General features: G+C 38.1%; 1 protein-coding gene across 1 annotated transcript; it reads right to left on the bottom strand.

Moving 5' to 3' along the window:
• Positions 1-326: 326 nt before the first annotated feature.
• Positions 327-3,831, bottom strand: LOC138871355 (uncharacterized). Its single transcript, XM_070149228.1, has 7 exons — positions 3,672-3,831; positions 3,340-3,619; positions 3,103-3,238; positions 2,884-2,973; positions 1,326-2,146; positions 906-1,221; positions 327-743 (listed from the first exon to the last, which is right to left on the bottom strand). The coding sequence occupies exons 1-7, from the start codon at positions 3,829-3,831 to the stop codon at positions 327-329; spliced, it is 2,220 nt and encodes a 739-aa protein (XP_070005329.1).
• Positions 3,832-12,095: the final 8,264 nt, after the last annotated feature.

Below are 12,095 nucleotides of genomic sequence, written 5' to 3'. Positions count from 1 at the left end.
AACAACAATTGGGGCAATATGTATCTTTTGAACTTATGTGACTGAACTTAGAATGAAACTCTAAGCTGCCTACGTACCTCGGTGAAGAGGATCAAGTCATACCATAGTTCAGACTGGGTGATTTTTTTTATGTCCTAACTTTTGCCTAGGCCGCCTCTTTCGAAGTTTTCAACCTAGCAGACTCTTTTTTTTGTAGGGGCCATACACAGTTTAGACTCATGCGGGTCAAGAGTGTAGCAACATGCAGTTTAGGCTCATGCGTCAAGGAGCGTTACAACTTCAAGGATAATACTTCTTCAAAAACTTGTCATTGATAGGGCCGATTCTCATGCCATCTGCATCAACCAGCTTGTAAGCCCCACTTGAGTAAGCTTCTTGTACAACATATGACCCATCAAATTTTGAAGTGAACTTCCTACAGGTTTATGGGAAGTAATTATGGGTCTTCGTACGGCAAGGACTTGATCTCCTACTTGAAAAGATCTCGGGCAAACTCTTTTATTGAAGGCGCGAAACAATCGGGCTTGATAACATTCAAGACTCTGTTGAGCTTCCAACCTCTTCTCATCAAGAGCCTCCAACTCTGCTAATTGAAGTCGAGCATTTTCTTTATCAGTAATCTCATCTTGAATAGCTAGTCGTAATGAAGGTATTTGACGCTCAAGTGGCAAGACGGCTTCGACTCCATAAACGAGTGAATAAGGAGTTGCTTGTGTTGGCATGCGGTGAGTCGTCCTATATGCCTATAGAGCTTCTTCCATCCGGTCATTCCAATCTCATTTGGATTTGGAGACGACTTTCTTTAGCAAGTTGCATAGAGTTTTGTTGAATGCCTTAGCTAGACCATTGGCGGCAGCATTGTACATCGAAGAGTTACGTTGCTTGAAGCCAAAGAGATCACAAACCTTATTCATCAACCTATTATCGAATGTCTTTCCATTATCTGTTATTATGTAACGAGGAATGCCAAAGCGATAAATAATGTTTACTCGGATGAAATTTGCAACAATTTCCTTCTTTACTTCCTTAAGAGCAACAACTTCAGCCCATTTTGAGAAGTAGTCGGTTGCATCCAGGATATATAGGTTCCCACCGGAGGACTTTGGTAGTGGTCCAACAACATCCAATCCCCAACCGTCAAACAGCCAGAATGTCACAGTCGGGTGCAACACTTCAGGAGGTTGATGACTAAAATTCGCATGGTATTGACAAGCCTTGTATCTTCGGGCGTAGTCCAAGCAATCTTTTACCATCGTTGACCAATAATATCCCATCCCTTTAATATGGAAGTGGAGCTTTGGTCTAGACTGGTGTGATCCACATACCCAGAATGTGCTTCTTGCAAAGCTTGGAGTGTTTCATCTTCCCCTAAGTATCGCAAAAGTACTCCCTCGAATGATCTTCTGTATAGGGTATCTTTGTAGTAAAGGAAGTGAGGTGCACGGCGATAGATTTCAGTTCTTCTCCGTGAATTTTCTGGAAGTATCCCATAGCACAAGTAGTCGATAATGGATTGTCGCCATTCCTCTTTCTCGACTTCAGAAACAATGACAAGATACTTGAGTTCATTTTCTTCACCTTCAGCCTCATTTGGTGGTGGTACTACCCATTTTTGGCAGACAGTAACTTGCGCTTGATCAGGCAGGGTTAACGATGAAGCTAGGGTAGCTAAAGCATCCGCCTTCTTGTTTTCTTTCCTTGGCATATGCTGAATAGTCACATCACCGAGCCACCCCATTAATTTTTTAGCGTAATCATAATATGGGTGTAGTTCAGGCTTCTTGACATCGTAACTACCTAAAAGCTGATTGACCACTAACTGGGAGTCTCCAAAGACTTGCAATTGCAATTTCTTCATATCAACGGTCGTTTCAAGCCCAAGTATTAATGCTTGATATTCAACAACATTGTTAGAACAGAATTGTGTCAAGGTGAAGGAGTAGGGCAAGACTTCACCTTGGGAAGTGACAAATACTACGCCAGCACCAGCTCTTTCACGATGTGCAGCACCATCAAAGTACATCTTCCATGAAGGTTGAACTTCAACGACCATTGCATCCTCATCAGGCAGTTCGTTAGTTAGCTCCCAGTCATCAGGTATCGGATGATCTACCAAGAAGTCTGCCAATACTTGTCTTTTTACAACCTTTCGAGGGATGTACAAAATCTTGAATTATTGAAATTGGAGGTACCATCTCGTTAGTCGATCACTAAGAATAGGTTTTGACATCACGAACTTGATGGGATTTGCCTTAGAAACAAGACGAACAACATGAGCTTGAAAGTAGTGCTTCAACTTTTGAATTGAGAAGACTAGCGTCAAACATAACTTTTCAATTGGTAAATAATTCAGCTCATTCGGTGTCATCATCCTGCTCAAGTAGTAAAGAGAGTTTTCTTTCCCTTCACTATATTCTTGGGCCAACAGTGCTCCAACGGACCTTTCTTGTGCCGCAATGTATAGTGTCAATGGTTTTCCAAGTATAAGGGCTGCTAAAACTGGAGGCTTCTTCAAGTAGGTTTTGATACTTTCGAAGGCATTGCTACAAGCTTGGTCCCACTTGAAAGGAATGCCTTTCTTCATGAGGCGACTAAATGGTTGGCACCTCCAGCTAGGTTTGATATGAATCTTCTAAGGTACGCTAGCTGTCCTTGCAGACTTTTCAATTCATGGATATCCCGAGGCTCGGGCATTTTTAAAATGGCATCCACTCTGGCTTGATCAATTTTGATCCCTCGATGTCGGACAATGAAACCAAGGAACTTTCCAAAAGTAAATACAAAGGCATATTTCAATGGATTCATCCTAAGTTGGTACCTCCAGAGCAATTCAAATATCATCCTCAAGTCTTTCAAGTGGTCGCCTTTCTCTCTTGATTTTACCACAAAGTCATCAACATAGTATTCGACATTCTTGTGGAGAAGATCATCGAAAATATTCTGCATAGCCCTTTGGTAAGTAGCACCAGCGTTCTTCAAGCCAAAAGGCATTACCTTGTAGAAATAAATACCCTTTGGGGTACGGAATGCAGTAAGCTCTTCATCTTTTGGTGCCATGCGTATTTGGTTATAGCCCGACGAACCGTCCATGAAAGACATTACCTCGTAACCAGTAGTAGCATCGATCATCAGCTTTGGAATAGGAAGTGGAAATTCATCTTTCGGACACGCATTGTTAAGATCTATAAAGTCAACGCACACTCGAATCTGGCCATTTTTCTTCCTTACAGGGACAATACTTGAAACCCATGTTGGGCATTTAACTTCACGAAAAAAGCCAAATTCGATGAGTTTGTTAACTTTGGTTTCAATCAAGGGGACCAAGTCCGGCCTAAATGCCTTTGAGCTTGTTTAACAGGGCGAGCACCATTTTTGACCGCAAGGTGATGGACTGCTACTTTAGGGTCCAAGCCAGACATCTCTTTGTAGCTCCAAGCAAAGACGTCCCTGTACTCCTTGAGTAACTCAATATAAGTGCTCTCTTCATCAACTTCTAATAAAACACTTAGGTAGGTGGGTCTTGGTTCTTCATCAGTGCCAAGGTTAACTTCTTTTAAGGCACCAATCGTTGCCTTCACCCCTTCTTCAAGTTCTGGCGGAGCATCTTTTGCATCTTCATCTTCTCGAGGGTCCCCATCATTGAAGGGTATTTGACAACATGGTGAAAACACACTCTAATTCTGCATTATCTTCCATTGAAGATGGAACACCGTTCTCGCCTTGTATAGTGACATTAAATGAAGAACCCACACTTTCTTCGTTGTCATCACGTTCTTTAGTGTAGACCACAGTGTATGGCTTCACTTTCAGTACTTCATCACAAGAAACCATCACTTTTGTTTGTCGCCTCTTTCTAGAAGGAACCAAACTTTAGAGATCTTCTGAATTTTGGAGAAGCGGGTGTTCTTGTATTTCGATAATTTCTCTGAAACTTATTCCCCTTCTTTAATGGACCCAATCTCTCAAATATGGAAGTTCTCACAGTTGATTTCCCAAGTCTGTCAAAGATAGAAGGCTTGTTAGAAGCGGCCGATTCATCTTCTACAATGATATAATTGATGTTCGCCCTTCTAATTGAGATGTGCACTGGTGACAGTTGCTTGTATCCCAAACCTTCACGTGGTTGCCTCGTTGCAGCTTCTGATGGAAGCTTCCCTAACTTTGATGGCTCATCGAGATTATACCAGCTTTTGCAAATAACTTGTAAGTGTTAGGGTCAAAACCTTTATTCGTTTGCTTTGTAGGGAGTGCAATATTTTGCAAACAATTTTGGGCTACAAACCTTGCAAGCGGCTTCGCGGACAACTTTACTGCCTTAATCCATTTTACTAGAAGAGTTAACTCCTTTAGCGTGTTGGTTTGGAGATTAGATGATTTTCCCTCGTCTTTCTTCCTTTTAGGGACATATTGGAGCTTAGGACTTACTTTCTTGCCATAAGATGCAATATCCCCTCTATGAGATTTATTCACGTCGGGTTGTACCTCCTCAGTAACAGCTTTGGCTTTACCAATAGTCACCTCAGCTCTTTTAGTTATGAGCTCGTCATTTTTATTTTTCATGCCATCATCAACTTTTAGCTCCTTCACAACGCGGTTCTTCAATTAGAACTTTGCATCGGCAAAGTGTGACTCTGCTTTTGTGAATGGTTCATCATCAGCAACTATCTTCTTCTCGACTTCACCCTCGTAGTATTTTAAATATTGACGGTAGGTAGATGGAACTACTTTATTCTCATGTATCCAAGGCCTCCCAAGCAAAACATTGTATAAAGTATTCGCATCGATCACATGCAGCCATGCACTTGATTGCATATCTTCAATAGTGATTCACAACCTGATCGTGCCTATGGCTCTTTGCCCCCTTGGTTGAATCCTTGGATCATCACATGACTTTCTAAGAGTTTGTTCATGGGAATACCAAGTTCTTTCACAGTGTGGATTGGTAAAATGTTCACTGAGGATCCTCCATCAACCAAAATTCGATTTACCCTTTCATCGCGCATATAGCCAACCAGGTACAATGGGCGGTTATGAGGAGTGTCACCTGGAAAAAGATCGTCATTTGTGAACGTGACCTTTTCCTCATAAGCATTAACTTCTTGAGGAGTGGACTCGATGGGCTTTTCCGAAGATGGTGCCAACGGTAGGTCATCAACCTTTGTCAGCATGGCAACAAGAGGCCTTAATACCATCATGGGAAATCTTCGTGCGGAACCAACTTGGTAAGAACTCCTCCATGGTCACTGGATGTCGTGGCTTTTGAGGATGGTGCACCTCTACTTTTGTTTTCTTCAGATATTTAACTGGATTCTATCTCCTTGGTCTTTTCACCATCATTTTCCTTGTTTGTTGTTCTATTGATTCTTTTTGTGGGCTCCTTTTATGGTGCCTACGACGAGTCACCAATGTCCAACCTTCATCATCATCAGGTTGATTGACTTCAGCTTTGTCTCTCTCCAGTAATTCTTCATCTTTACTTTCTTTAAAACCACATAATTCATTCGGATTGAATGAGCTAAAGGTGATAGAGACTTGGTTTGTGCTTGCTTTCTCATCTTCAAGCACGATCTTCTTTTCGCGAGCCAATTCCATGAGTTTGTCCTTGAAGACAAAGCATTCCTCCAGATGGTGGCTTACAAGTCGGTGATATTTGCAGTAATTTGGGTCATTTATTTTCCTAGTTTCATTTGGTCACTTCATCTCCGGAAGCTCAATAAGATTTAACTCGAGGAGCTCTTCAAAAATGGCTGGCACATCAGAATCCAGAAATAGGTACTCATTCTCTTGCATTTATTTTAGAGTCAACTTTCCACTTGGCTTGTCTTTAAAAGAAGTGGATTTCATACTCTGCTTCTTGCTCACTTTCGTCGTGAACTTCACAGGTGACGTGTTGACATTCATAGCTTCTTTGCTTTCATAATTGGGTACGAACTTGCCCCACTTCCTAACTTCTTTCTTGTCATTCCCTTTGCGAGGTTCATAGATGGGCAACCTTTCATTTCCAGCGGAGGCCATGCTCAATTCCATGTCATGGGAACAAGTTGCAAGTTCTTCAAATGTGCCCGGCTTGATACCTTACAAGATGTAGCGCAATCCCAAGCTTCACTAAGCCTATCTTTGCAGTTGAGGCTTGCATTCCTCCAACGATTGATAAAGTCAATAACCGGTTCCCCCTTTCGTTGACGAGTATTTGTAAGTTCTATCATACTCACAGTACGTCTCGTACTATAAAAGCGATTGAGGAACTCTTGCTCTATTTGATCCCAACTATTGATAGATCCAGCCTCGAGGTCTGTATACAATCAAAAGCATTTCCTTTTAGCGAGCGGACAAACTGCTTGATGAGGTAATCTCCATAAGTCCCAGCATTATTGCACGCCTCCACAAAGTGCGCCACATGTTGTTTTGGGTTACCTTTATCATCAAACTGTTGAAACTTTGGAGGTTGATAGCCAGCAGGCATCTTGAACATATCGACCCTTGTAGTATACGACTTTGCATATGTAAGGGAGGATTTGGCAGCAACCTCATATTTGTTCTTAATGGTTCCTTCAATAAACTCTTTCAGTTGATCGATTGGAATCATCCCTTCAGATGAGACAGAGATAGCCTTAGTGGATGCTACTTGTCTTGGGGGAGAGTCACTTTTTAGAACTTCTGGGAGCTTGCCGGGTGCATGGGTGAATTCTTCTTCCATCAAGATTCCCACCATGTCTGTTAGCTTGTCATTTCTAGCCTCTTGATTTTGTATGCAATGGTCAAGACAACGATTGCTTCCGTCAAGTTTGCTAACTACTCCTCCACAAATGAAGTGTTTATCACCATGGCTTGCATGATTGTCGTGGACGATGGAGAGTGGCATGGATTTTCACACAGATTGATCCTTGACTAGCTCACGCTATGTGGTGTAAGTGGGGAGGATCCATCACTTGAAGCATCATCATCTTCCTTCACAGTAGAGTGCTTGGATCGGGAGAGGTCAAGTAGAGCAAGAGTTTTCTTGATTTTTTCAGTAACATTGCTTTCTCCTTTAGGTGCGTTTGTGGAAGATCTTTCTCTTTTTGAGGATGAAGATCCGAAAACAGGTGTTGATGCGGACGTCACTTAGGGTACTTGTTGTCCTAAAGAGCTCGCTTTGCTCCTCCTAACTGGTCTGAAGCTTCCAAATGTAACATCGAGGATGTTTTCCACATCATCATAGAACTTGGAGTTAGCAGTCTTGGTGGAAGATGAACCGGAGTTGATGTTCTTTGAAGTCATTTCAATATTCTTGGACTTTGGTGATTGAAAAGTTGAGATGAGAGGTAGAGATTGTCCCACTGGGCGTGCCAGAATTTGTAGACAATAAAATGCATCGAGAAAATAAAATCAGGATCGAAAAATATTGCAACAATCGTAGTATTTTATTTCAAATATTTGAGTGTTACAATCTCTATGAATCCTCTAATTCTTCTTTTCAGTAGTAAATAAATTTAAGGGCCTTTGAGTTTGATCTTGAAATTTATTTTATTTTATTTTAATCCAAATGCTTGAGGCCTGGTATTGATCTTGATGTATTTTTAATCCAAGGGCTTGCATCTTGTTCTTGAATCTTCGTCTTGATCTTTTAATCTTTAGAACACTTGAATATTTGTAGCTTTTAGAGAAATCTGCAGCGTTTGATCCACAAGCTCTCTCTTGCTTCTTGTTATAACTTTTTGTGTCTTTTCTGGGTTATGAAGACCCCTATTTATAGTTGTGGAAGGGAGGAGTTATGATAAGAACAAACTTTTTCCGACCAATCAAATTGAAGTGTGACATGACCGCATTTGATTGGCCAGAACATATCACTTGCACACGTGGCATGATCCTGTTGGCTCTTCCGTTTGACTTGGCATGCCACGTCATTTGACACGTGGTACCAAACTGGGCCTCTAGGAAGATGATATACCGGGCCTAATAAAGTGGGCTCATCATTTGTAGCTAACTAAATGGGCTAGCCCAATCAATATTCACTGGACTTAAGCAATTAATCCAATTATATTAACCCACAATATTTATTTAGACTAATATATTTAAATATAATCCAAATTATTTTATTGAATTTAAATTCAATAAATTTTGCATGCTTACACTAAGTGGGAGTTCGGACATAAGAATTGTAAAATTTTGAAAAAAGTATTTTTTTTTCAAATGAAAATGGTATTTGAAAATTAGAGTTGTGTTTGGATATAAATATAATTTTGGTTGCCTTTTAATTTTTCTAAGAGCCCGTTTGGACATAAATTTTTTTCCCTTTTTTTCCAAAAAAATTTCACTTTTTTTTCGAAATCAGTGTTTGTTCATAAAATTTCCATTTTTCACTTAAAGATGCATTTTAAAAATTTTAAAAACTCCGAAAAAGCTGCTTTTCAAAATTTTCACTCAAATCACTCACAAAACTTCAAAAAGCAACCCAAAATTATATTCATGTCCAAACACAACTCTAAATTTCAAATACCATTTTCACTTGAAATTTTTTTCACCGTGTTTTGAAATTTTACGATTCTTATGTCCAAACGCCCACTAAGTGATCTGAAGTAAATTTTTTGAAAAATAGCTTTTTGAAATTTTTTAAATTTTCGAAATTCCGAAATTCATCTTCAAGTGAAAATCGAAAATTTGATGACCAAATACTAATTTCGAAAAAAGTGAAAAATTTTCGAAACAAATGAATCATTTTTTATGGCCAAACGGGCCCTAAAAGATGTAAATGGAGATGTGATATTTTTGGTGAAAATCACTGCTCTCTGTGAAATTAAGTCTGAGAACAGAGACTCTAAGGCCTCATTTGTTTTTCTTAAGATTAAGACCTCTGAATCTGAATACACGTCTGAATATCAAGATGTGCATTAAGATTAAGACATCTGAATCTGAATACACATCTGAATGTTAAGATGTGTATTAAGATATGAATACTAAATGATTAAGACTGTTTGATTTTTAACATCTGAATGTATAAAATTTACGTTTACTTGAAAATTAATAAACATAAAATTCAAATAAAATACTAATTAATCTAATATTTCATCACTAAAATATATAGCTTTTTAAAATATGATAGTTGCTGGTGGTGATGGCTAACGGTAATGCTTGTGAATGCCTACTAAAAGCATCGTTTGCATTTTTAGCATTTAATGTCCAAATATACAATTTTATGCTTAATTGTTACTTAATTGTGCCTTAATTGTTATTGGGAGTTAATTTGCGCTTTTATAACTTAATTTAGTTCTCAATAATAGTTTAAGTATTTTTATAATATAGTTTTAGAGAAATAAAAGAAGAAAAGAGAGCGAAAATATAAAGAAAGTCGGAATTGGGTCTCTTCTTCGATTTCAAGCTTCAGGCCCAAAAATGGCCCAATCTTCCCAAACGACCCAGTCCATTTCGAACTGGGTCGACCCAGTCCATAACTCAACACCCTTATTATCTTGCATTTCAAAAATAAAACAAAAACAAAAAGAAAAACAAAATCAAAAAACCCTAACCTAAACACTAAACTACCAGCCCCCTATCTTTCTTCTTCTTCTTTTCTTCATCTTACCAAAAGCTCCAAGCTCCATCAATGGCTTCCTTCCTTCCCCTCACGCCACACACACTCACTCACGACACACACACACGCACATCACCCTCACGACCCCAGCTCGACTAAACGACCCCAGCCCTATCCGCCATTGATGAAGCTCGTCGAGCTCAAGCTTGAGCTCGACGTCCATGTCGCTGCTGCTTCTGTTTCAACCAAAAGACCCGCTACGTCCAGCTCGAACACCTAAACCACTACCAAACGACCATCGTTGTCATGCCCGCTGCTCCGTGTCGTTGTTGTTGCTATCGCTGCTGGGTCGCCGCTGATGTTGCCGCTGCCATGTCGCTGCTGTTGTTGCCGCTGCCATATCGCTGCTACCTGCTCCTCCATTGTTCGCTCTTCACCACAGCTGCTATTGCTTCTGTTTCACGATGCTGCATCGTCCGCTGCTACCCGTCGAAGCAGTGGGTTCGAAGCCACCCCGTCGTCACCTTCTGCTTCATCTTTTCCGTCCAAACGCCACAACCAAACGACCAAGCTGCTCACGTTTCACGCTACTGCCTCACCAACGTTGTTGTTTCTTCGTCTTCTTCGTTTCTTCGTCATTGTTTTAAATCGGTTAGTTGGTTTAAGTTTCAATTTTGTCCATATTTTTGTTTGATGTTTTTCGGATCCGAAATCGTTAAATAATTCAATTCTTGTTTTGTTTGTTCGTCGTTGAAATAATTTTCTAGTTTGTTCATGTGTTTTGTTGAAATAATTTTCAGATTCAAATGGGAAATTAATTAGTTGTTTTTCATGTTTATTTCATGTTAATTTTATTCATTTTTTGTAAAAAAAAAAGAAGGAATTGTTAGTTAATGTTTGTTAGATTCAAATTGAAGTTTAAATTAATTGTTTCTTCAATTTGTTTCATGTGGTTTATGTATTTTCAGAAATTGTTAACATTGTTTAAATCATGTGAATCCGTCATGTTTTGTTGTTTAAAAATAGATTTAATTCATGTTCATCTTTGTTTGGAGTTCGTTTTTAATTTAGTAATTTAATGTGAAGTCATGTTTTGCTTTTTTAATTTTGGATCATATATCTTTGTTATATTTTTTGATGGATTTAATTTAAGAACGATTAATTGATTATTTGAAGATTAATAATTTGAATATGTTTATTTATTTTGTTTAAGTTTAATTCGAAGTTTGAACAAAATTTGTTTGTTATTGTTATTGAATATTTTCATTCATGTTCATACTTTGTTTGGTTGATCTTGAATCCGAAATTTGTACAGTTTGATTTCTTGTTTATCATTTATGATTATTTCTTGAATTTGTCTCATAATCTTGTTTAAGTTTAATATAGGAATTGTTGGTTGTAATGTTGTTAGAGTTAATTTTAAGTTCAATATTATTGAATTTAGAAATCTAAATATACTTGTTTGATTGTTGTTGTTGAATCTGAAAATAGGTTTGTTGCTAAAAATATTGTTCAATCAAATTTTAGTTGTTCTTTGTTGTTCAATCATGTTCATGTGATTTGTTGTTGAAATGTTGAAGAAATCATGTTCATGAGATTTGTTGTTTGAATTTATGTAGAAATTGGTCATATTGGCTATATTTTGGTTGAGTGTGATTAATTGATTTGTTATAGCTGATGGGGTAGTTTGGTAATTTGTAGTACGTTCAGGGGTAAAATGGTAATTGCAATAAGGTCGGAGGGGTAGTTTGGTAATTGAACATTTTGTAATTCTTTATGTTAAGCATGAGGGACAAAATGTAATGGGGTGGGTTTTTGATATAGTTGTTTAATATAAAGGGGGGACAAGACAAAATTTAGTGGAGAAGAATCTTGTATTTGTTTAGTGAAGCATGGGGGACAAAAGATATTGGGGTGGTGATGATATATTTATTTAATGTAATGGGGATGAGTGGGAAGATAATGGGTTTGGTAGAGACAATGGGTTGATTTTAATTGATTAAAAGATTTATGGGATGAGATATATATAGGAAGTCTTGAACACAAAGACAAGAACACACAGACAAAGAAGAACGAGAGAGAGAAACGAATCTAAAAATAAGAGAGAGAAAAAGGGCTGAACATTTAAGAGAGAAAAAATTCCGAAAAATATTTAAACTTTCAAAAAAAAAAACTAAAAAAAATCTTCTGCTTTCTTTCATTGTTTGAAATCAGAATTAATTGTTGTTTCATCAAAGCTTGAAGTTTTTGTTTTTTTTTGGGATTACTACTCCACTGGTTTGCAAACTCTGTTCCTGGGTTGTTACTGTTGCTGGGTTGTTGTTGTTGTGTTGTACTGTTATTACTGTTGTTGATTCTCATCTTCATTTTCTTTTGCTTCCAATATCAGGTACACAACTGAAAAGCTGGTTATTGTAATCCGAATATGAAGCATGAATACGAAAAATGAAGAGTTGAAATTCTGAATTAGCTTTAATTATATTTTGATTTTTATTTGTATGTACAAATTATTTAGCTTGCAAAAAAATCAGAATCATATAGCTATTTAATACACATAGTGGAACGTTCGACGATAGTTTAACAG

Source organism: Nicotiana sylvestris, chromosome 6 (genome assembly GCF_000393655.2).
Source record: "Nicotiana sylvestris chromosome 6, ASM39365v2, whole genome shotgun sequence".
Classification (NCBI taxonomy): Eukaryota; Viridiplantae; Streptophyta; class Magnoliopsida; order Solanales; family Solanaceae; genus Nicotiana; species Nicotiana sylvestris.
The sequence above is the reverse complement of the archived record's forward strand: the minus strand, read 5'-3'. Positions and strand labels throughout refer to the sequence as shown.

Bases quoted from the DNA above. Each gene is read 5' to 3' on its own strand.
- LOC138871355 (XM_070149228.1), bottom strand. From the start codon at position 3,831: ATGGTTTCTTGTGATGAAGTACTGAAAGTGAAGCCATACACTGTGGTC. The intron at 2,147-2,883 runs GTAAAATCAAGA...ATCCCTCGAAAG, and splicing joins ACTATGTTGATGACTTTGTG to GTTGTAAAAAGACAAGTATT. The intron at 744-905 runs GTTTGTGATCTC...GAAGCTCTATAG, and splicing joins ATAATAGGTTGATGAATAAG to GCATATAGGACGACTCACCG.